Source organism: Antennarius striatus, chromosome 16 (assembly GCF_040054535.1).
Source record: "Antennarius striatus isolate MH-2024 chromosome 16, ASM4005453v1, whole genome shotgun sequence".
Taxonomy (NCBI): Eukaryota; Metazoa; Chordata; class Actinopteri; order Lophiiformes; family Antennariidae; genus Antennarius; species Antennarius striatus.
Window position 1 is genome coordinate 11296942 of NC_090791.1, and position 25497 is coordinate 11322438.

Consider the following 25497-nt stretch of genomic DNA (forward strand, 5'->3'; position numbering starts at 1 on the left):
TGGCGCTTTGGGGAAAGGTTTTTCACGATAGTCAGGTTTATTGATTAACTAAACTTTAGTTAGGCTCATTTAAATAGCATAGAGCGACATACAACAAATATGATAGGTGGGACAAGGTGATCTCTCTTCCTGTCTCTATGGACAATGGGACTCCATAGTTCGTAGCGGCGTCTGCATCGTCAGCTGAAACTTAGCATTGACATGCTAGCTGAAGCTACGTCTCTGTCTAATGGTAACTCGTTAGCGTTTAAACGAAAATATGCGTGTTTGTGAACCCTACGCTGACGATAAACTTATTACCAATGATTAATAAGCTTATTTTGGCGTCCGTTCAGCCGCTCATTGCATAGGTCGACGATTCCATTAGCTAACATATTGTTAGCTAAGCTAGGAGGATGAAGAACCGCCATGGATGTGTTTTGTTGCTGGCCAGTGGGATTTTGGTGTCAGCGTTCTGCTTTTCTGAAGGCGCACCTCTTCTGTATTCTCCTAAATCAGGTGAGACAACTCGCTTCAAGCTGATACACAACCAAGTCCATTCACTTGCTTTGCTGCCGGATGTGTGTTAGTGATTTTGTGCACGTTAGCCGATGCTAATCAGTAGCTAACAGCGAACAACACAGAAACCTGGACGAATTCCGTTCTGTACAGTGATGTTCGCATCGAGACTTTTATGTATTGACAGCTGTTTCATAATTAAACTGCTCTTCTTTGTGTCCATTCTGCGTAGTAAGTATCTTAACACTTAATGGTAATGACTGCATGTCAGAGTCACGACTCGACATAGGACAAAGTAAACAAACACAACCACTTCACTGCCAACCAGGACTCAATAAATACTTACTAGGATAGTCAAGTTTCATTAGGATTTATATTTAACATGAACAAAACAGTAACCAGTCAGTGGCGAGGTCTGTGAATTAATATGATACAGCTTGTTAAACTACAGTGACATAAATGTTTAACCTTTCATTGGGTTGGTCCTGTCGTTGACATTTAGCCAAGTTTATGGGACAATGGATTCGATGTTGCCCAACCAGCATGGGAACTATTTCTTTTTGTTATGAACTGCAACATGAAAAGCCACCACAATGTTGAATATGGTGTTTTGGTATACCTCCTTTAGCATTTTTTGTGTGATGAGTGTAATCATGCTATTATTTTACAATAAATGGAAATATTATCAATGATTAATCAGTGTTATCTATCACTCAAATAAAAATAATACTTAATGATGATACTTGCTGAGGTCAGAATTACAGAAACAAAATTTAAGTGGTTAAAAAAAGTCAATCCATATATATTGTGACAGCTCTTGCTATAATCCTGGAATACTGTGGGCACCATACATACACTGTGAGACAAGGGGATGGGTTATTGTTATTTTCATTCTCTCTTTACCTCCTCACAACAGATCTTCATTGTTCTCTGTCTTGATACGTGTAACCTGTTTTCTTTTGAGAAAATGAATGGATGCATGGATAAATATGCTGTACTTGGGATCTGTAATGTGTAACCATAAGGCATTCAAGTTTATCAGTACTTGTCAATGATTAGCAACAATGATGTTTGCTTCATTATCATACAGCATACTGGAAAGAGATGAAGCAATATCAGCATTCTTTTTATGCTTTTATTGCATAGCAACCTGTTCTTTGCCCCATTTTCCCAAGTCCTCACAGATGTGTGAAAAGTGAACTTGATTTTTAAAAGCTTAGTTTATTTTCCAGTGCAGTAGATGACGAGTAAAAGTTTAACTACGGGAAAGTCAATTGTAAACCCAAATCTGAGCCAAGTGACGGTGAATGTCTAGCCTGTAAGTCAAGGAGAACATTGACCCTTACTCTTGCGCCACAATGCTTGGTGATTCTGTAACTTGGGAGTTTAATTGAGATCAACAGAATAAAAACTTTAAAATGTTGATCTTTTAAAGGAAGCCACAAGTATTAGCTGCTTTAGATCCCAAGTCGTTATAGGATCAGTTATACTAGTCTATTGTACTTTAATTGACAGACAAATCTCAAACTCAAATGCGTCAGCCAAACAGTGTCATCTTTCATGTAAGTGAAAGCACACACTATGGTTGTGCACACGTTTGGGTGAAATCTGCGAAATGGGTCAACTCTTCTCCTGCTTGAATGCCTGCTGAAATATGCAGTGGCACTGAAATGAGACCAGGCAGATCCCTGCTGAATTGGTTCCAAAAACCAGTTGAGTCATTTGGTAGTAACCGCCAAGTCATGATACAGACGGTAAGAAAGACCTGACGGAGGAGAACTGAGTGTTGTGACCTAACACCTGGCTTTCAGTCTGAATTATTATACAGCCTTCATGAGACGCCTGTGCTGCTGGGAAACTATTTGTATCAACCAAGATGCTTGCAGTAATTATTGCTTTTCACTGAAATGTTGGGAGGCTAAACTTTGGCTCCATTAAATACAGTTAAAAATGTTTATGAACAACGGCTGTTGCTATTGGCAGAGAAAACTAGAATGACTTGCAACAAGTGTTTAGTGGTCATAGTGTTTTGTTGTATGAAATTTTTGGATCCAATTGGTGCAGAGGTATTTGGTTTTAAGTATATAATCACTAAAACATGTATTTTCAAATCAGGAAGTTCATGCATATGATGTAAGACTCCAATAAGCGGTATAATGGTACTCATCCCAAGTCAGTCTACTGTACTAGCCATTGGATTCACAAAATAATTAACGTAGCTCCATCCCTGCTTTTGAACAATTGATGCATTTTTCATACCCATAATGTTATCACCTTTTCTGTGAAATGTTTTAAATAAAATTTTTAGCACCCAAACAGCCATCATAGTGTTTTGTTGCCCCCTCACACCCATCTTATTGATTATTGTTTTAAATTTAGAGATCTCTGGCCTCATTTCATTCCACCCTTACCGTTTCCTATAGGCTGTGGTGCTTTGAAATCATGTCGGCTGGTGATCTTATATCCTGGTTATATCTTTACCGGCTTTTATTTGAGTGTTTCCTTTAATGATTCATTAAATGATTGCAGAAGCTGCTTACAAGATGTTTAAACAGCAAAACTACAACCTATAGTTAGGCATGACATGAGACTCAACATGACAGAAGAAACATCTCCAGAGGAAATTGAATACAACTCTGCTTGAATACACTGATTGCTGACTTTCCCTTCTGGGGATTAGCAAAGGCTTATCTTTTCTTAGATTTTGATCTGTTACTTTTTGTTTAAAAGCCTTTATAGCTCTAAATTCAGGTTTGTCTTGGAGAGGCTGACGTAATTATCTCTTTTAACTCTCCTCTGTTTATTTCTCAAGGCACTTTTAGCTCATGGTTTGCTCACACCCTCATTTGTGCTCTGCTACTGTGAATGTATCTCACTATGGCATGCAATATGTGGACCATATAGTTGGACTCGACTGCTTAAAAACATTTAGCTGTTCTTATTAACAGATTCAGTCTGTTCGATCTGTGTCTGCCTGTTCTTTTTGTTGCGTCAAATTATTTCTCAAAATAATTTTTTAGAACCTAAAGAAGCCTGTAAAAGCCTTTTTGAGGCCTACCACCTACTTTGTGAAATCAGTGGTTTTTCGCAAGCTAGGGCAGTTTCAATGTAAGAGTTGAGTACGCATCTGCATTTTGAGCTACACCCACTAGGCCTGTGTCCCGACTAAGGGCACATTTAATCTTTAATTCTTCGCCTCATAAATATTTCACCACAGAGATATCTTTAGCACAGAGAGGAAGCTTTTGAAAGTGAACAGCCACCATTTCATAAATAGTAAAATACACCAAAAAAGAAGTCAGACACTTCAATATTTTGTTGGATCACCTTGAGCTTACAGCGTGCATTTACGGTGACATCATTTTGATCTAACCAGAGTTGCATACATTTTCGCCAATATCTTGTGTTGCTGAAGGAATAGCCAGGTTACTGTTTGAAGTCTTCTCTGTTATATCCCAAAGATTTTCAGTTGGGTACAGGTCTGGACTGGAAAAATTCAATGGAAAAATCTGGTCCTTTAGTATATTCAGTCAGTGAATCTCATTTTCTGGGTACATAATGTTGCTGAATGTAGACCTGATGAACTAAAGCAACCCTCCATCCTTACCAGACTCCACAGGCCTGTGGAAATAGGCAGTAAACATGATGAGTGCACCACCACATCCACCTCTGTTCTTACCCTGGTGCACCTATTGCTCTGGAACAGGGTTTTCTGGACTCATCAGACAACATAACCTTTTCCCATTGCATTCTGGTGTTTATGTTCAGCACATTGAAGCTTTTTGACTGATCAACCCCACTGATAAGTAGTTTTCTTAAGGCTACACAGCTGTTTAGACCCAGTTCTTTGAGTTCTTTTCACCTCGTGGATGTGGAAATGCTCTTACTTCCACCATTGAACATAACTGTGAGTTTATATTTGTGATTCTTTACAATTTGATTTCACCAAGCGTTGATCCAATGGAAGGCCATTGCCAGTTTTCTTACAAATCCAGGTAGTGGCTTCCTTTGGTCAAGCAGTATAACAGTTCTGTTATTTCAGCCATTTAAAATGTAAATAGGTCATAGATTTTCATTTTCTTTAGTGCAACTTTAGTGTATTAAATACTGATTCAGTTTACTTAGGTTGTTTTACAAAATGTGTTGTACAAAAAAACTTGTCTGACTTTTAGGGCATCAGGTGGGTTAAATGTTGGTAGAGTATGATCCTATACACTTAATTACTTTGTTATTTTAGGACACTAAGGCACACAAGACAACTGTAAAAAGTAAGATTAAGCCATCCTGTCGTTTTTATTGGTCACAGTTTGGTGCTCTCTGGTAGACATGAAATGAATCTTATTCATGGCTGACACTTTGGATCATATCTAACGCTCCCTGGGGAAATGGAGTGATTGCTCTACATCTGTACTGTGACAGGCTGTTCTGTCTACATTCAAAGCTGTTTCGTCTGACCAGACCTGACCTCTAATGAAAGGATTGCTCAGACTTTGTCAGACCAGCTCTCAGCTCATGTAATCTTTTACCTGAAGGTAATGTCGAGAGAATGTTTTATTTAGAATTCCTGGATATCTTGAGGGAAGGCAGGAGTTAATGTCAGATTAGTTCATTCAATTTGCTCACAATCCTGTTACAGCCTCAAGGTCTGTTACTTTTTTATATAATGGTCACTGGTTTTAAGCTAGTATTTCCCTACGTTAAACATGGTTATTAATTAAGTGTCAACCTTTTGATGCTTTGGCTTAACTAAATCTGTTGATAAATCAGAGGTTGTTTTTTTTTCTGTGTGACACGTCTGATCTCTAAGCGTTGTGCAGCAACATGAGCTTAAACCTACAAAGACATCACATGACTTGAATAATGTCGGCAGTCGGTATTCGTCGCTGCCATATGTGAGATCATTTCAAAAAATGGATGGGAAAAGACATGTTTTCAAGATTAGTGGCTTACTATGGTACATGGTTCAAACCATGGTGATAGAGTTTTCTATTTCTTCTTACACACCTATTGGAACATGGTAGAAACAGGCCTGTGGTCTGGCTTTTATTAAGTATCTTCTGTCAGGAATTCGTAGTTCATCAGGAGACTCGGCAGGTGCTGGTTCTGCCTGCAGCAGACAGGATGTACCTGACAAGCAGCAACCAGTGGGAGGCAGAATAAACACAAGATGAAACAACAGGGAGAGGAGCCTCACGTGAATTCTCATTTATCTTTCAGCACACTCTCTTACTGACTGTTACACACAAATCATGATGAGATGTAGAGGGTAGTTTACATTTAGTATAATATGATTCTGATGCTTCAAGGGGAAGAGATCGGCCTTATGATTTACTGTCACATGGCTGTGAAACAACAGAGCAATGTTTGTAGAACTCCTCCAAATGAGCTGCTAGAAATTATCATTGTCATGACAGCAAGAAAATGCGCTTTAGTTTCTTGTGCCTTTAGGGGAGAGAATACCCTAAGATTTTCCCTATAGGGTAGGTAGGATCAGCTAAACCAAACTAAAGTTGTTTGACAACCTCACTCTTTGTATTAAGGCGAGTTGCCAGGGCTCCCTGGGACAAGCAGCTGTAAAACTGTGATCACACTGGGAGTCAATTGCAAAGATGCAGCTGCTTCAGAATGACCTCAGCAATGGCACCTTTCGTCCAAAGTGTGGGGCTGCATGCATGTGTACAAAAATGGACAACAAAATGTAATTAATAGAAAAATTGTGTGACTCAACATTTTTCCAAAAAACAAAGAATTGTTGCTTGTAGGAAAATGCAATACATTAAACAATGCTGTAGCAGACACTAAACGTGTTGTGCCAAGAGGATTTTGTGCTAGCATGTGGTTCTGATCTGTTTCTGTGCGACTTGCCACTTGATCCATACACAGAACCATCTTAGTGAGTTGTGTGATCTTAATTTTTACACTATTGCTGTTACTACGCTGACTTTTTACATATCTTACATATAGGCACGTTGAAACCTAAATAATATGGTGTAGACTAAATTGTATTTCTGTTGGACTAAAAGGGAAACCAGCTGTGCGTGAGTGCTGGTGGATTGCTCGATGAGTAGTAGCAGTAAGAAGTGGGGTTATAAATCTGCTGACAGCCCTGCCTTATGAACTCCTGAGCCGACATCATCTTCTCCAGTGCCGGTTCACACCTGCTGTCACTACTGCTCCATCAGCTGCTTATCAGCCAGAATGGAAACCCCCTCAGCTCTTTATCTGGATTGCTGGTTAGGAATGGTTTGGCAGGTCCAGCATGAAGAATCCATATTATTATCACATCTTATGTACGGATATTAAAAAACCTCAGAAAAACTGTTTGGTTTGACGCCATTAAAATGGCTTTTTATTCATCACAGTGCTATAGCTGGACAATAGTTGAATTTAAATGCTGAATCAGCACATCCTGATATGTTTCACACACACATTTTTATACCTGAAGCCCAAATAGGAATGATTCAATAGAGTTTTTGTCTATCATATTTCAGATGGAGGTACAGGTGACACGTTTTCTGTGTCGCTGTACATGTCACTGGTGGTGTCCCTGACAACACTGGTGGCATTGGTGGTGCTGCTTGTGAACTGTATGACCTGCTGCAAAGAAAAGGAGATCAACTTCAAGGTGAGAGTCTCATTTACCACGTAGCCTGACAAATCTAATTCCACTTGTGTTGAAGTACAGACAGTAGTGAGGATGGAGTTCAATGAACAGACTTTGGCTTAAAGTTCGGTGGTGAATGTTTTAGGAGTTTGAAGACCATTTCGATGATGAGATCGACTTCACTCCACCAGCGGAGGACACACCCTCCATGCAGTCCCCAGCGGAAGTCTACACCCTAGCTGTGTCCCCCGTGGCTCTTCCTGGACCACCACACCTCCAACCTCCTGCCCACATCACAGGTAAGACACATTCACACCCAAAGAAAAATAAACGTATGCTGTCTATTATGCATATTTCGATATCGCATACTGTGTTGTATGACCAATATTAACATCAAATAGCAAAACATTCAAAGTTCAGCAGTAAATGATTCCAGGCGGAAACCTAACACGCCCAAGTTGGTTTCTACATCGTTACAGGGCACATAATTTTAAATTTGTTTTCAATAATTTGAAAACAAAATGAAATAACAGGCAGGTTGTAAAATGTAGTTTAAAAAATGTGATTTCTGGTGAGGAATAAAATGCTCACACATATTTTCCCACTTAAACTGGTTGAAATCCCATCAGGCGCACATGATTAGAATGTCCTTATCCAGCATTTTGAAGGAGCCTTGCTCCATTTAAACCTCAGACATTTAGTTTGTCCTTGACTGTTGAAGTGAGAATAAGCACCATGGTGGGATCCAAAGAGTTGTCTGAGCCCTCAGAAAGAAGACTGTGGCTGCTTATCAGTCTGGTAAGGGATTTGAAAAGATCTCAAAAGAATTTGACATTAGCCGTTCCACTATCGGGGAACTGTTTACAGGTGGAGGACATTCAAAGCAGCTGCCACCATGACCAGGTCTGACTGTCCACGCAAGTTCCCCCCACAGCAGGCCACAAGAAGCTAAAAGAAGTTGTGAAAAATCCTGAAATGTCATATCAAGACCTACAGCAGGCTACTGTCAATGTGAAAATGCACGAGTACCACCAGAAAGAGTCGACAAAAAATTGACTTTCATGGGAGGTGTGTAAGAAGGAAACCTTTGCTCTCTAAGAAAAACCAGACTGGGCCAGAATGAAGTTTGCCAGAGAGAACCGAGACAAAGACCTTAACTTCTGGAATACTGATCTTTAGAGAGACGAGTCTTAAATTGACTTATTGGGACACTAGAACAGAAGACATGTTTGGCGTAAACCAAATACAGCATTCCAAGAAAAAAGCTTCATACCAACTGTGAACCATCATGGATTCTACTGTGTATCAAAGGCTGCTTGAGAAACATGTGAAACCATCTGTAAAAAAAAATTAAAGCTGAAGCAGAACTAGACTCTGCAACATGACAATGACCCAAAGCATACAGCAAATCCACCAAGGTCTGGTTAAGACTAAGAACTGGAGAGTTATGGAATGACCAAGTCAAGGCCAGGATCTTAATCCCATTGAGATTCTGTGGGTGACTTGAATCGGTGGGCTGTATATGCATGAAACCCCTCAAACATCTCTAAGCTGAAGGAATTCTGTGTTGAGGAGTGGGGAAAACGTTCTTCAGACTGATGTCCGACACTGGTAGATGGCTACAAGAAGTGTCTCGCCGAAGTTATTTCAGTCAAAAGTCACCACTACTTAGTAGTAGTGAAATAAAAAAAAGATTGGAAATTGATATGCAAATATTCTTTAATAAGAGCTGATTATTTTAATGGTGTGTCATAATTGATTCACATGGCTGTGTTAATGATGGTTGCAATCCAGTCATGCAAGGTAAGTGTTCAATAGGTGTCCAAAAACGATCAAGGAAAACTTGTAAGGTGTTTGATCTCAAAATCTATGTAACACATTTTAAATTTGGCAATGTTTGGATAAATCTTATCAAAATTATCTTGTATGTGAACAACAAATGATTGAGGTGAATTGTGTTTGGTCTTCCGTTGGTTTCACAGAGGGATCTTCAGGCTTCCAGGTAGCACGCCACAGCCTGAGCTACATCCAAGAGATCGGTAATGGCTGGTTTGGCCAGGTAAAACCCCTTCTCTGTTTTGAAGTTCTCTGTGCCCTGTGTCTCTACATTTTTTAACAGCTCATTTGTTTTACAGGTAATTTTAAGTGAAATATACACAGATCCCGGTGGAACCAGAGTGGTGGTGAAGGAGTTAAAAGCTAATGCTAGTGCGAAGGAGCAGAATGATTTCTTACAGCAAGGGGATCCTTACAGGTGAATACCCTCACTCTCTTGACATTGGTATTCAGATATTCTTAAATAGATGGGCTGTAATAAAAATGGTATGTTTCATTTTTTTCTATTTTTATGTAAAAAACCCCCTGAATATTATGTCAGTCATTTTTGAGCATCTCCTACCTTTAACCTTTTCCATGCTGTAGACCATATCTCCTTTCAACTTTTGCATAAACAGTAGTGGGCTAGGGTATTATTCTGAAGCTTCATTGTAGTCATAGCTAACATCACTCTCAATGAGTATTATGTTACTTTGTCTGTACAGAGTGCTGCAGCACCCAAACATCCTCCAGTGCCTGGGACAGTGTGTTGAAGCTATTCCCTTCTTGCTCATCTTTGAGTATTGTGAAATGGTGAGTGACCACCTGCTAGATTTAATTCTATTTACAATGCTATTGTTAATATACATAAAACTGACAATGAATTTAATTATATCCTAAATCACAATAGTACTTTTGTAGGAATGGAGTGATTCACTATAAATGTGGTCATCTATAAATATATTGTGCTGGACTTGTCAACATGCAGTCTTTGTGTATAAATGTGGAGGGATAGAAGGAAAGCCTGTTAACTATTGATGAAATTCTGTTAATGTAGAAATGTTGGAATTCACTCTTGCCAGTCTGTTGAAGTCAGTGATTGAGAAGGCAGAACCCTCTAAATGCTGTCCAAGAAGCATGCGCCGCTGAGCCTCCCTATTGACCATCTGGATCGAACAACTGTGTGAATCCCAAATTAGCAGTTCAGTTCCCCCTCACACATTGACGTGACTCAGACATCATCATGGCAGCTGATTTATTCACGGTTTCTCTATCTTGGGTAATCCCTGACTGCTGGGAGCTCTGTTCACCTTCTCCCCCTCCCTCTTCACCAGTTCTGCAGCTTGTCTAAGCTCGAGACGTCTCACATTCCCACTTACCCAGTAAAGCAACAGGCTCCATTTACGCTCCTCTGGTGTCACCTCTTCGAGGTTGCTGTGTTTGTGCATTTTTATGGGTAGCACCTTGTGTATGTTGGAGACTGTTGAGTTCGATGCAAGATGAACTAATCTGTTTCTAAATAAGCCTAAGGGGTGCCTAGTGATTATTACAAAAGGTTTCTCTAAAAATATCCACTATGCGGGTGTCATTTTGATTCAGTCAGTACTTAAAGTGGAAATGCTACTAATACTACACACTAAAATTTAAAGGGATGGTAAGCCAACTATTCAGGCTGCAGTTTTTTGTAGTGTTGACTAAAATTTTTCCTAAAATCTTTGTGCTCATTTTGATAAAAATTGTTTCAAAATTATTTGACGTGGTTTAAAAAAAATCCCTCCAGATGTTTCTGTGATCTTTCACACAAACAAAACAATGGGTCAATAATGTGAAAGGTGTTGCATATAATGATGAATTTGGAGAGAATTGTAACCAAAATATGGATGTCAGATTCTTTGGTGGTTTTAATTGCTTTTTTGGTGACTCTTGCCATTATTTTGTGTTCATTTTTTTGGCCACATCAGGCATCTGAGGAAGCAAAGATTTTCCTTGATAGTGTTCAAAACATAGTTTGAAGGGGATGACTGTTGGACTTAAGTGTCACACAGAAACGAACATCTAGACAAATGAAAATCTGTCGTGTAACCTCTGCCTGTGTGAACAAGCAGCTGTTTAGTAAAGTTTCTTTTATCAATTCAAACGACAATGATACATCAGTGTTATTTCTAAAATGTAGCAGTCAAAAAGGTCTTCTTCTTTTTTTTTTCTTTTTTTTTTTAACATTATTTAGTTCCAAAATAATAAAATAACAGTTGACCATCACAATTGGATCTGTAGCACCAACAACTGAAAGATCCAAAAATGAACTTGAAGGAAATTTAGTGTTTGTTAACATTTACACACTAGTGCAGGTAACTGGTAACTGCAGCGCACCAAACGGTTAAATTAAAACACTTATTTCACTGATTTGAGATTGTGAACAATCACTCACTCACTTTACTGACTTTACTTTTTTACGGACTGGCGTATGTATGTGTGGTGTTGAATGAGATAATCTATGTACAATTCAGATAGTGATAAAACTGTGGTTTTGTGTTTTAGTGTTTCAAACTTGGGTGTGTATGGTTGCATAAGAAGTGCACATTTTCAGCCATGTTTGATGCCAGGATTCAGGACATGAACTCATGAATGTCAATACAATAAGCTACAGTTTTGACTTTAGTTGTTTGAGAAGGAAAAAACAAATTTTGGAGGGGACTAATTCTGTTCTTTGGATGTTGAGCCATATTTTGTATCCTCACAAAGCATTTGTGGCAGCTTAGGTGCCACAAATGCTTTGAATAACTCTACCCCCACATTGCTTTCCAATTTCTCTGACCTGGTAATATATCCAGGAATGTCCAGTTAGGCACATGTTGCCAGACATTGCATAAGTGTATTGTCAGCTGGTCACACTTGGCTGTTGACTTGGCATTGTGGTCTCTCTCTGCCAGTTCTAATAATGTCTCTGATGGAAGATAAATAAGAGTCAAGGTGTGTGATTTATCAACAGCAATTCATTAGGGACCAGTCCGTGTTGAGAACCAGGCCCTGTTTGTTGAAGGTGATAATGTGTGAGGCTAAAACAACTGAGTGATGTGTGTGCTCATTATTCATTGCTAGAATAAGAGTTCTGAGGTGTTTGTCCAAGAGAGTTCATGTCTTTTATCATTTTTTTTCAGTAAACACAAGTTGCATTTGAACTACTTGTGCGCAAAACTTGTTACACGTTGAATTAGAAGTAAAAGCGCCTTACAGTTGCTTGAGATAGGAGGCCACATCAATCATCCCCGAGATGCCGAAACATGAAATTCAACACCGCAGCTGCACAGTGGACAAGATGAATCCCAAAAAGCCAAAGTACTATGACGCTCCCTCTGACAGCCTGGTGATTGATTGTGGTTTCTCCGTTCCATATCATCGTGCCGGGTAACCCTGACTCAAAGCATTTTAGACTTCAAAATACATCAGGCAACTGGTGCAGGGGGCACAGAATGTCACATACCATATTGTGAGAGACAGATGAGTCTCCTGCTTAATTTCCAACCAGGATGTTAGTCAGACCCTTCACTGGTTCAAGGACTCAGACCTGAGCTATCTGACTTTTGGCTTTTAAAAGTTAATTTATTACAGTCATCAAGGCAGCAGTGTTGTGGAAGTGCTCTATGTGTAACTGTCAAGGCATGAATTAAGTCATGCACAACTGACCACTCTATGCCCAAAGGTGGAAGTAGCATTAGAGTTCACCTTGTTGCTCAAGTACTTCTCATCTAGTTGATGTCCCTTTTGACTTCTGCTTGCCAACTGATCAAAGGTATCCCAGTCACTAGATTAGATTTGTTTTTGTTAATTGTTGAATGAAGACAGTAAGTTACATTGTTATAAAATAACCTAGCATTAATTAGCATTTGTCCTGTTTCTAGTACATGAAAGACAGACCTTCAAGTAGTTTTTTTTAACTTGGTCTTTTGGTGGCTGAGCCAGACATGCATATGTGCAATTGGAAGCTAGACTGTTCATGTTAGTATATAAAATTAATTTTAAAAAAAAATTAACAGTTATAATCCCCGAAGGGAAATTAAGAATGCACACTCTAGTTTTTTGTTAGTCTAATCAATCACATGCATATTAGTGTGTATAGGCCCCTGTAATTCACACAACCACACAAGGGGGCCTGTAGGCATGCAAGGGAGGTAGAGTGGCGGGCAGCCCCTTTGTGGAGCGCCCAATGAGCAGCTTGTGAGGGGGGACAGCGCCTTGCTCAAGGGCGCCTCGGCAGTGCTCTGGAGGTGAGCTTACCACCTCCCACTGTCAGCTCACCTCCGGGTGTCATTTTTGGGCGGGAGCGGGAATCGAACCGCCGATCACAAAACATTGGACGACCCACTGAGCCACTGCCGCCCCTTAGCAAGACAAAGGACTAATTGTTTTAGTCTTTCAGTTTCTCAACATGGGATCTTTCTTGCCTGACACCCAGACCTAATCAGCTGTTGCAGAGCCTTCACAAATGAAGACAGGAATGAAGGGTATCATTTACCATACATTGAATATAGCTCTTCCCCGAAGACCACTTCTCAGAGCCGTGTGTTTTCCAGTGATAGTATTGTATATGTGTTTGTGTGCATGAAGGGGTGAATACTGTTAAGGCAAATTGTGTAACTTACATAAGGTGACCTATCTAAGCTGCTTGCAGAGAGATAGCTCAGGGAAAAGTAAGCCCTTTGTAAACATACAGACACACAAACACAAACTTGTAATCTCAGTAGCTGCATGTGACTTGACATTTTTGACAAGCCCTGTATAAGTAATGGGACACGGGTGTGTGTACAGCATGTTCCTGGGAGCTCGTTCCTCAGGGGAATACTGATCTTCTAATCATGAACCTGCTCTGGTTTGCTTTGTGGTGAACACTAGATGTTGTGATGTCAGAAACTGTACAGATTACACTCTAGAAACTAAAAGTTAGCTAACAGTTGTTTGCTTTTTACCTCTTTGTGTTTATTAGATCTTTGAACGGGAGTTATCTGAAGGTATCGCTAGTATTCAAGCCTAAAAAAGTCTTTTGTTGCGTTGTCATATTGTGTACAATGATTTATATTTTTGTTGCACAAATTTCTTCTGTCTGTTTCTTTGCGCATCTCTGATAAAATCAAGAGATACACACAAACATTGGAGAGTGGGAAAAGATGACGAAAAGAGAGGGACTCTGATTAACATAGCCAAAATTAGCTTGTACCAATGAGCTGCTTTGCTTCTGTCACATGAACACGGATATGAAATATGACTGACTAGATAACCGTACTATAGATGTACAATATACATTTCTGTGCTATCATTTTATATAAACTATGTTTTAATGAAATGTACTGAAATAAGTGATGTCACGATGGTCGACTTCTGCTGTTGCGGTGTTTCATTTATAATTTTCAGTACATGTTTATACAAAATTTTCTGCTTGCAAAATGTTTCACTCATTTTAGGTAAATTGAGTAGACTTTTTTTTAATGTATGTGGAACAGGCGAGCCTGTGATGAAGTTGACTTGTATGTGATTGCTGGGTGATGGTTGTGTTTCTGGAAGGGTAAACCAGGCCTCCCTGCCTCCACCCACTCCTCCAGGGTAGCGTCCACCTCCTGAAACGAATGTGCTAAAAATCCAACTGCCAAAATCTAGGTCAGTGGACAACAAATCAAAATATGGTCCTGTCCACTATTTTAGTGTATTGTCTTAACCGTCCCAGGGTTGTGGACCTTTACACAGCCGGGGCCCTTGTTGTAAATCAAAGTTATAACCCCCCAGGACTCAGTCCAGCCACAAAGAGCCCTGCAGCAACTTGTTACAGATTCAGTTTCATATCTTGACTTCTCACAGCACTATGATTAGTCACACCGGTAACATAAGACTTAATATTACTCTCTAACCATGCATGTATGTTTATTATATTAGGGTGTGATTATTTAACTCAAAGTGCCTTGTCCCATTTCCCCTCACGTGACACCTATTTCCTTTCTCCAGTCTGATCGTGAGCTCTGAAAGCCAGTTGGACACAGTACCAGTTTATTTCACCTGACCCGAGCTGGACTCTTATTTATAAATCTCTGTGACACAGCATGGGGGTCCATTAACCAGTGCTACCCTTATTTGGTGTTCACACTACATCAGTGGTGAGAAGTGCTGAGGGGACAGTAACAGGAGAGTCTACTGCCCCTCTGTGGCAGTCTCTGCACAATGCATTTAACTGGAACCACCTGTTAAGTTTCTCCACAAAAAGACTCGTAGTGTTTTTTTAAAAAAACCCAAACATTTTAAATGTCTAATATCGATGATCTAATGCAGCTGTGCATGTGTGTGTTTGCAGGGGGATTTGCGGGGTTATCTGTCTCAGCAGGATTGGATGTTCAGAAATGCTGAGGTGCTGCAGCTGCAGAGGATGGCCTGTGAAATCGCTGCCGGAGTCACTCACCTTCACAAACACAACTTCCTGCACAGGTAGCACTTCTGATTTGAGACACCTAAGGGTGCTCCCAGGCTTTAGATTCTCCTAGGGCATACGTCAAATTCACAGCCCATTTGAATCACCAGTTTATTTGAACTTTTTAAGCTCAGTATATCTCAGACAGCTGAGAGTTCAGCACATTTAAAATATATTCCCTATGAATAATAATACATGGCATGAGCATGCCATGTCATTTGATCAAACACAACAACAGCAGTGTTAAAACGTGATTTTAAAGGCTTCCGGCTACTGTTAGTTTGACTTGAGTGCATCCTGTCCAACCAGTCTCTGGAGAACCAGTACTCTCCAAAAAAGGTGCGTACAGCAGAGCGGCTGCATTTCATTTTCATTTTTACCCACAGTGAGAACTTGATGTCTGACTACTAGTGGCCAGCAGGGAATGGGGGGGTGTTGAGAACGTGTGGCTTGTGGGTAACATGCGATGCTCAGCTCATCAGCTCTATTTTGCATGCTCAGAATAAGCTCAGAGTTCCAATTACACAGCTCCCATGCATTGCCACAGTGTCAGCTGTCCCCCTCCAGAAGGATATGATGATTTTGCTCTTTGCATGTAAAAGGATAGCCTCACATTGGGTGTTGTGTTTTAATCCTTGTTACAACTTAAAGGGATTCTACAAGAGTCCCTCCACAAGGACTATTTTCATTTACAATTGTTCAAATTTTTCTGTGGCACTGTGTTCTGTCAGTCACAAAAAATGAGGAGGAAAAATGAAATAACTAAACGCATAATTATGAATTCACCCACTGGAAAACATTGACCGTATGTTCGTGGGGCAGTCTCACAGACACAAAACCCTTGGGGCAGGTGCTGTGTGGGCTGGTATCCAAAGCTGAAACCTCAGCTTTGCAATTCAAGGGTGAGAATGCTGCTGCAAAAGAGAGAACCACCTTACTGTAATGTTGGTGTGCCATAAATACTGTCTCATTCTTAAGTTTCTTTAAAACATAGCTCAGTGTTAACTCATTGTGTATTTTCAGCACAAGGGCACCGCTTAAGTATGGGATCATATAAAAGTTAATCCTGTTTCTCATGCAATTACAAAAAAAACATTTACTTATTGTGATGCTAGTGTGTTTTTTATGTTTAGGTCATGCATTAGATTTGATGAGCATCTAGTGCCCATATTGTTATGCTGTAAATTTAATGATGATAAAGGAAGAACTTTAGCGTGTCCCAGCTGTCATATTTATTTAGAATGTATGCTGTATGCGGTGTTTAATAGGTTTTTGAAACTTTTTTTATTGTTTGGATATGTATTGTTGCAGTTTTAGTACAACTTAGAATGTCATTAAAAAATGATCATTGTGAGCTAGCTTTGGTAGCAGACATGCTATTCATGACTATAGTATCATGGTGTTAGCAGTGTTTGTCGTTTAGTTGGAACTTGTGCATAGGGACTGCTGCTGTCCTAAAGGTTACTCATAGCATACCTCTGCACTCAGTGTGACTGAACTACCATATGGCCCCTCAATGTGCAGATACAGTCTCAGCGCTGCTTATGCCCTCCCCTGGCAGCACCACTAAAAGTACGTACGGGCTGTGTTTCCCTCTAGTAACTGTATCTCAACGCTGCATACTCGAGTCAGGAATAGCCCCTGTGTGAGTCTTGTTGCATGGCGAATGGCAGCGGCCAATGATAAGAAGAGTTTCCCATAGTTGCCAAAGCCATTTATGTTTCTTGCCAGCCTCCCTTGTCCTTGATTCTCATGAGGTAATCTTAGCCTTTAAGGTTAAGAGCAGGTGGCAGATTCCCAGTTGATCTTGATAAGATGAATTGGGGATAAATTTCACAATGGTCCCTGTGTTTATTTTGCTTTGTAGAAATAAACAACAGGTCTAACAACTTTAACTGACAGTGAATGTTTTGGTAGTTTGGATTGATGAAGTATTAAATCCAAATCTCTGTGTTGTGCCGTCCTTGTCTATGCTCTCAGTGATTTAGCGCTGAGGAACTGCTACCTGACTGCAGATCTCACTGTCAAAGTAGGAGACTATGGAATTGGACCCTACAGATACAAAGTAAGACTAAACCTCACTTTCAGATGTTTTATGCAGAAAGAATTTTCAGATTAACCATAGCTGTGATAACAGACTTTGAATCAAACCAATCCGATCAAACCCTTCAAAGCTGATTGCCTGCTACTGATTACCAGTGGAAATCCAGTAATTTTTGCTGTGTCTGTCTAAACAGAGTGAGAACATGTGTATTTGGAGATTTCAAAATGAAAAAAATAAAAATCCAAAATACATTCTAGACTTGGAGCTCTTTGCTGGATGTATTTCATAAAGCTAGTGATTGCTGAAAACAAGAAGCCACAGTGCATCTGAAATTCCACTGAAGTTAACCACTCCACTTGGACTCTTTGTGGAGTTAAAGTGAAGTTTGCACTGACTTGGTCATTCATAATTGAAAAACCGATGAAACTTTTTGTTTGTTTTGACTTTGTCTCATCTTTTTTTCTATCTATCCATCTCTGACATCTGGATATTTATTTAACTTTGTTCAACAAGCTTCAGACAATCTGAATGAAATGAAATCCTGCACAATGTAAGCTGTATATTTCAGGGAAGACTCGAGATTGTGTCTCTTGTAACTTGACTCAATGTCGGAGGTTCTTCTGTCTATTTTTTAAACACTGCTGATCTGTCAGTTTGGCTGTGTGAATTTAATAAGGTCACTCACTAAATCTATTTCTGTAAAGAAAGGGAGAGGCGAAGTGAGCACTCTGACTCAGTGATAAAAAATATAGTTACACTTTTGTTTTCTGTTCTAGAATGTATTGTCATAAAATAGTGTTCACATAATTATTTTTTAGAATGTTTTCCAAAAGTAGTAAATTCCATATGTGACTTAATGTTTTTTACAATGTAACTATAGGAAGATTACATCATCACAGAGGATGATGTGTTTGCACCCCTTCGCTGGTTGGCTCCTGAGCTGGTGGGTGAACGCCATGGGGGGGTGATTGCCATGGAGCAGACAAAGCCCAGCAATGTGTGGTAGGTACCAGATGGCAGCTCTGGGCAGACATTAGAGAGCAATTTTAAAAAGAAGTTATTCATAATGATTTTTAATCAACATGACTTCTTGTGTCAAAATACATGTTACAATGACTTGAGGGAAGTTAAGTATTGCTTTATTCTAATGTTTTTCAATGAATACTTGAAAAGACACATAAACAAGACTCTTCTTTTAACACCATATAAATAAAAGTACTTTTCTGTTCATCCAAGAGTTTGTAAACCACAAAAGAATCTGGATAGTTTCCAAACACGGAAAAAAAAATAATTCTGATACTGCACCAGCACTAAGATTCTGTACAAACTGGGCTTTATTTTCATCCTATTCTCACCTACACAACTCATTACCCAAATGCTTGTGGATCATTGATTACAAACTTACAGTTACACAAGTCAGATTTCTCCTTAAAATGTGTGGGGTTTTTTAGGGTGGGGTGAGAGGTTAAGGTCACTGTATGAACTTGGAGTGTATAACATAACTGTTGTACTGTGAAATCCAACTGCAATTGTATCCGGAATTGTCTGCAGGGCCTTAGGTGTCACATTGTGGGAACTCCTAGAGAATGCTGCTCAGCCCTATTCTCATCTGTCTGATCGAGAGGTTCTCAATCATGTCATTAAAGATCAACAAGTCAAACCTTTTAAACCACAGCTGGAGCTTCCTTATTCTGAAAGATGGTGAGTGTTTGGAATAAATCTAGTAAAATAATTGAAAATTAAACCAAAAATTATTTTATAGTCTTCTATCCATCACATTTTAAGCAACTGAAGTTTTTTTTAAACCTTAAAAATGCCTCTTTTCTGTAACTGCAGGTATGAGGTCCTGCAGTTCTGCTGGCTGTCTCCAGACAAACGGGCCACAGCAGAGGAAGTGCATCGTTTGCTTATTTACCTGAGAATGCAAGGCCAGAAAGAGATAGAAGAGGATTTCGACCAACGCTGGGATGCGCTCAAGCCGAACCCTTCCACCCGGCAGACCACTGTTAGCCACTCGTCTTTCCCAATCTTAGAACAGTTTGCTGATGATGCCCTGAGACAAGAGATAGAGGAAGTTCTCACTGTCACTGAAACGAGTAAAGGTCTCAGCTTTGAGTATGTTTGGGAGGCCGCTAAGCATGACCACTATGATGGCAGCCATGTACATTCAGGCATGGACACAACATTGAACTATCAGAGCATGTTCTTTCCAGTTTCCAGTGAAGACATCCAGGCCCACTTCCCTGATCCTGGAGCCAGAACAGCAGGCAAAGATAGCGGTAACACTCCTTCAGGAATTCATGGGATTGTACCAGTGTTTGATGCTCAAAAGCCATATAGTGGAAATGAATATTTCATACAACTGGAAGAACAAGGGGAAAGCACAGCTGGGGAAGGTGGGAACAGAAGGCAAGACGTGGACTTCAGTTCAGGCCAACAAGACTTTGTGGTTCTCCAGGATGTGCGTCTTGATGAGTCTAGCACTGATGCTGATTTTTTCCACCAAAGTATTGACTCCAAGGACTCCTATTTGCCAGACAGCCACATCTGGTCATCTCTTGAAAATGACAGTCCGTACCACTCTAACATTTTCACTGAAGGAGGGTCAAAGCGAGAAGACTCTCCTTCCTGGAGAACGGACTTTATGGAGCTCCCAGAACGCAATGGTAACTCTTTCCGTGAAGGTTTACCTTCAGACATCCAGGAGGTGAACACAAACAAAAATTACGGGGATCCTTTTTTAGGGGTTGGTTCAGAAGCCCCTCACCCGGTGGACTCTCTGACAGCGGAGGGGGAGGACACAGATGGGAAGAGGCTTCTGAACTCTGAAAAGTTAACCGACAACTTCATGTTTCTCAAAGACCAGAAACTCATGAAAGACAACTCTGTTTTTGCAAGTCCAAAAGACAATTTTCTTTTCCCTGGCGTAGCCCATGAGCCTGAAGACACTTTCAAAATGCATTCTTGGGACACCCTTGACACTTTAGGCAGCTTAACCTCAGCAGAGACTTATTTAATGCCTAAAGCAAGTAGCACATCCAGACAACAAGACGTTTTAGACTCTCCAAGTGCCAGTTTTGGTGAATCATCTCAGTCTATGGTAGAAAATGAAATACTGGTGCCTTCCATCACAGTGGACACAGAAGACGACTCAAGCAACCAGCTGCCAGTAAGAAGTACTTCTTCAACTAATGACCTCTTTCTGCTGCGTTCCTCAGACAGAGGTACAGACTCGGGATTTGATTCTACCTCAGAGAGGTTTGAGATCATCAGCGGTCAAACTGATGGCAGCACACCTGGATTCCCTGAAAGTGACAGCACAGATTTACTGTGCACAAATGCCAAAATTGTTACCCTTGAAGACAACCTTGCAGTCTCAAAGGATAATGTTCAGCCCGCAGTAACTAAAATGCTTGAAAACCTGCAAGTCCAGACATCATTAGACCATGAACACACTGATGACCTAACAAGTAACGACCTGTTATCTGAATTAATTGAGGATGCAGATATAGAACTGGAAACATCACTTTCTGATCATGAAGAATCCTTTATGGATACCAACGGATCTCTTGTGAGATCCTCTTTGTTGGTGTCTGGGCCATCTTTGGACCAGATCAGCCAGGACAGTTTATTGGACGATAGTATGTCCACAACTCTACCAACTGTAGATAATTCAGCTGAGACACCAGACTCTTTAGACTCTCTGGACATTCACAGACTAGGTGAACAAGCAGAGGAGTTAAGTGGTCAAATCGCCCAAAACAAACTCCAGCCTCCGTACAAAATATCTGACAGTGGCTACGAGACGGAGAATGTGGAGTCTCCAGAATGGAATACTCAATTTAATGTCAAAGACCAGTCCCCTGTAAAAAATGGCTTGAGTGTTGCCAAAGAGGAGGAAGAAGAAGAAGACTACGAGCCCACAGGTGAGACAAGTCTGGTTCCACCGGAAATTGTCATCTCTGAAGTGGAGGGTGTGCAGAATGCTCGAATTGATGTTCAGAGAGACGAGCAGCAACCAGATCACATGGCCCTGGCAGAGGAGCCAATCATGGGTAGTAACTACAGAGACTCTGCTTACTTCTCAGACAGCGAAGAGCCTGATAAGAAGTCTGAAGAAACAACTGCAGGAGGTTCTGGTGAAGTCACATGGCTGGTCAACGTACCTGCTGCAGGTTCAGAACCGCTCGTTACCGTGGAGAGAGACATAGAGTCGTTATTTTTGCATGAATCATCTGCAGCTACTGAAACACGGACCAACGGAGCGACACCAGATCCTAATGTTGAGGTCATGTCACAAGATGCAGATGTCACAGGGAACTGTAAAATGGAAGTGGCAGAATCTCTCAATAATCTTAATGAAGATGAAAAAGAAGTAGAGGTCCTGGTGGACATCAAATCTCCCCACCAGCCAGTCCAGTCAGAAGCACTAGAACCCTCAACCCCACTTCCTGCTGCTACTCTTTCCAAACTGTCTCCTGAGAATACAGGTCATGCTAAGCTAACCAGGACCTACGCTAATGACTGTCACAAACTGAAGGAACCGGACATGGAGGGCCGTTACTTGGGAAGACGGGACGGCACTGGTGTAGACAGACAGGAGGACGGCATAGATGCGGACGAGGAAGACGAGAACAGCGATGACTCGGATGACGACGTCCACGCGTACCAGCTACGCAGCTCCGGCTCGGAAAGCGAGGATGACACCGTGCATCCGGTGCCGCTCATTGTGTCGGACGACAGCATCGCAAAGAACCTCAAGAGCTTGTTGAAACCCACCGGGCTGAACACTGAGTCATCTTCATCACCGTTTTCTTTAAGGAGCGATGCAGAAAACTCAAGAAGAGCGGTGTCTTTCTTCGATGATGTCACCGTCTACCTGTTTGACCAGGTAAAACGCTTTTCTTTAGTGTAACAACATTTTGTCTCAACACCCTTGTTATAATCCAATACATTCTGTTTTAGGACACCCCCACCAAGGAACTGGGCGACCACTCCTCAGCTTCAAACAGCGAGGCGCCCCAGTTCAGCAGCCCAGCGCCCACCACCGGCTACCTGAACCGCTTTGCCAATTCTGAGAGCTCCACAGACGAAGAAGGTAACGCTAAAAGCACATGAGTCTACAAAGGTGCTGAAAGCCATCTTTACATGTCCTAACTCATCCACTGAATCACTGCAGGTGGTGGATTTGAGTGGGATGACGATTTCCCCTCCCTTGGACCTGCCTTCCTGCCCAAGAAGGATCAAGATCCCGTGTCAAAGGCCATGTCCTCCTCTGCAGCGTCTCGCTTTTCCTCTCCTCCCCCAGTAGTAGGGCGCGTGCTGGAGCCCAGTTGGACCAGCTCCTCAAACTACTCCCGTTTCTCCATCTCACCAGCCAGCATTGCCAGCTTCTCTCTCACACATCTGACGGACTCTGACATCGAACAAGGAGGCGAGTAGAGCCTGCAGTCAAACCAAACCTTTACACACTTCATAACTACGTACATGAAAGTGGAATTAAATATGGAATTAAATTGTTTCAAGCTGTCCATGGCTTGAAACAGTTTGAAGGTCGAATGTAAAGTTTTCACAAGAGCATCAGCAGCTCACAAGAAAAGAAACGTACATGTCATCCACTCTATAAACACGGAAAGAACAATAGAATAATTGATCAGATTAAGCACTATTCAGAAATTCAATCCAGAAATTAAATTCGACATTGCTAAATAAATAGAATTCGAGACTTAATTACAGCAGAAAATAGTTCTCTTTTGACATTTTTAATATCAGAAACTGATAGGGGTTGGTTTATTTCCAGCCACCATATTTCAAGTGGATGTGAAGGGGACAGAGTGACTAAAGTGTGTTCAGCTACCAAAACAACAGACACAGGAGCTCAAATTACAACTTGCACAGGCAGTCACAGCGTTCTCTGCTCAGAATGCCATCACTCTGTTATATCTTTACATGACTAGTAGTGGTATTATTATAAATGTGATATATATTTAACCTTCAAGGATAGTGCATTCTAATCTCGTCATATGGTTCCATGGGCTTTCATAAATGTATTCGTGACAAGATTTTCATATTTATTTAAATGTTTGTGATTATGTCTTCTCCAGCTTCTATAAACGGATTTTAATGTACTATGTTCATTGCGCTTTGTAATGATGTGAATGTGTCGTATGTAAACACAATCAAACTCTCCTCATTCTCTTCTTTTCATCTCAGGAAGCAGCGAAGATGGAGAAAAGGACTAGAAAAGCAAAGGGATGATTCAACTTTACACCGATTTAAAAAAAAAAAAGAACCTTACTCGCATTTTGTGGGAATAGATTCCTGCTGAAAATCGAAAGATGAAGTTTGTGGGGCAAACTCTGGATGCTACTCTCAGGCAGAGCTGTTCTTTACCCACATGAAGATGACCATGAGAACAATGTCTGCAAATTTAGACATTCATAAAATGGGACAGACAAGGCCCACTCTGGGCCACATCACCTCCCCAGTTCCTTGTAATTCCATTTGGTGGAAAAAAAAAGTTATAAATGTTTGCTTCAAAACCTCAGCAAGTGCAGTCTTATGTTTGGCTGCTCCTTCTATTTGTGTGTAGAAGTACACCCCCCCCACCCACCCCCCACCCCGAAAAAGACACACTGGGGTAGCAGACTTCTAACTACAGCCAAATAGGAATCAAAGTCAAGAACTCAAATATGTTTCCATTTCGCTCCTTCATGTTATGTGATTATTTCAGTGGTTGCCTTTTTATTTCTTATTGGAAGAGTCATTTGTTCTTCTGTATCTTCTTATTGGCCGTTGAGTCACTTTCTCCTCATTGGAGAGAAAGTTATGGTGTCCTTCTGTAGCAGTATTTGAATAAGAAGGGTTGCTTAGGAGCCCCATCCATGCATAGGATGATTGGATATGTATCTTCATTAAAACTCCCTCATCTGGGAGGTGACACACTGTATGTTTCTTTATATTTAAAAAGAGCACTTACAGTAAGTTGTTTCATACTTTTGATATGTCTCTGTAAGACTGGTTGGTGTTGTTGGACAACGGTTGTCATAATCCTGACTGGAGTTAATATGAAAACATTAATTTAGTAATGCTTCATTTTATGCTCAGAACACGTGTAAGAAATTGTTTGGATGGTTTTGTCCCAATTCTTCGTCATTAGATTTTCATCACAGTAACTGTGATGCTGTTAAAAAATACACTAAAAGCAGCTGCACTCCTCCCAACAACTACAAAATGTAAAATCACGCGTTTAGTGAGATGAAGTGCAAAGTTTTATTTTTCGATGTTGGAATGAAGATGTAATGAGCTGTATGTAAACAAATGTGCAATGAGTTCATGAATCAGTTGAAATTTCAGTTCTCAGGAGGACCTGGTGAAGGGGGGGTGACGTGTCTTCTGTAATGTGCGGGGAATTCCAGCTTCACACGTAGATCAAAAGACAAAATGCTGCTTTTATCAACTTCAGTGTCATCTTTTCTTTTTTTTTAAAATTTGTGTCAAACTTAATTTCCCGTTATCTTTTAGTTTTTCATATATAACTGTAAACATGTTCATGGACACTGTTGGTAACTCAGTGGCTGTATGGTTCTTTCTCTTCACCATCCAGCAGCTACACTTTACCTGTAGATGGCTTCCATCTCACTGGCTCCACACACAAAGCACTGCTCAGTACCGTAGACGATGTTGACCTCTGTTTAAAACCAGCAGACTGTGTTTCAGTTAAACTTGAATTTATTTAAGGAAATTTAGTTGACTACAGTATACATTTTGCTTAACCTTGCACATTTGAAAAATGTAACTTAATGTTGAACTGTACTGATGTATGTAAATGTTTTTTTTTCTGTCTGTAAATTGGAAAGAGATGTAAATGAGTTCTAGGAAAGAGGTTTCATTTTGTAAATTAATGCTGAGTTGATCAGAGAAGCATATCACAGTCGTCGGCTGAGGCGGTTCAATTAAGACCGGGAATTCAGATGTGAAATCATGTGTTGTTTCAACTTGTAGATTTTAAAAATATTTTTACTTCATATTTATCATCCTTAGTGTAATTGAATGAAATGTTTATAATTACACTGTTTAATATGAAAA

At 40.4% G+C, this 25497-nt stretch overlaps 1 protein-coding gene across 2 annotated transcripts; it reads left to right on the forward strand.

Annotated features, from left to right (window-relative positions):
• Positions 1 to 23761, forward strand: lmtk2 (lemur tyrosine kinase 2). Of its 2 annotated transcripts, XM_068336056.1 has the most exons (14): positions 1 to 498; positions 6990 to 7123; positions 7248 to 7401; positions 9085 to 9161; positions 9238 to 9356; positions 9643 to 9730; positions 15252 to 15382; positions 17346 to 17430; positions 18290 to 18411; positions 18961 to 19110; positions 19246 to 22300; positions 22375 to 22507; positions 22589 to 22847; positions 23627 to 23761. In XM_068336056.1, the coding sequence occupies exons 1-14, from the start codon at positions 396 to 398 to the stop codon at positions 23649 to 23651; spliced, it is 4635 nt and encodes a 1544-aa protein (XP_068192157.1). In that variant the 5' UTR covers positions 1 to 395; the 3' UTR covers positions 23652 to 23761. The 2 variants fall into 2 exon arrangements, with proteins under 2 accessions (XP_068192157.1, XP_068192158.1); XM_068336057.1 differs by lacking the exons at positions 1 to 498; positions 6990 to 7123; positions 7248 to 7401 and adding an exon at positions 8643 to 8713.
• The last annotated feature ends 1736 nt before the right edge of the window (positions 23762 to 25497 follow it).

Coding starts and splice junctions, on each gene's coding strand:
- lmtk2 (XM_068336056.1), top strand. CDS start 396: ATGAAGAACCGCCATGGATGTGTTTTGTTGCTGGCCAGTGGGATTTTG. Junction 499..6,989: donor TCTGTATTCTCCTAAATCAG/GTGAGACAACTC, acceptor ATCATATTTCAG/ATGGAGGTACAGGTGACACG. Junction 17,431..18,289: donor TTGGACCCTACAGATACAAA/GTAAGACTAAAC, acceptor ATGTAACTATAG/GAAGATTACATCATCACAGA.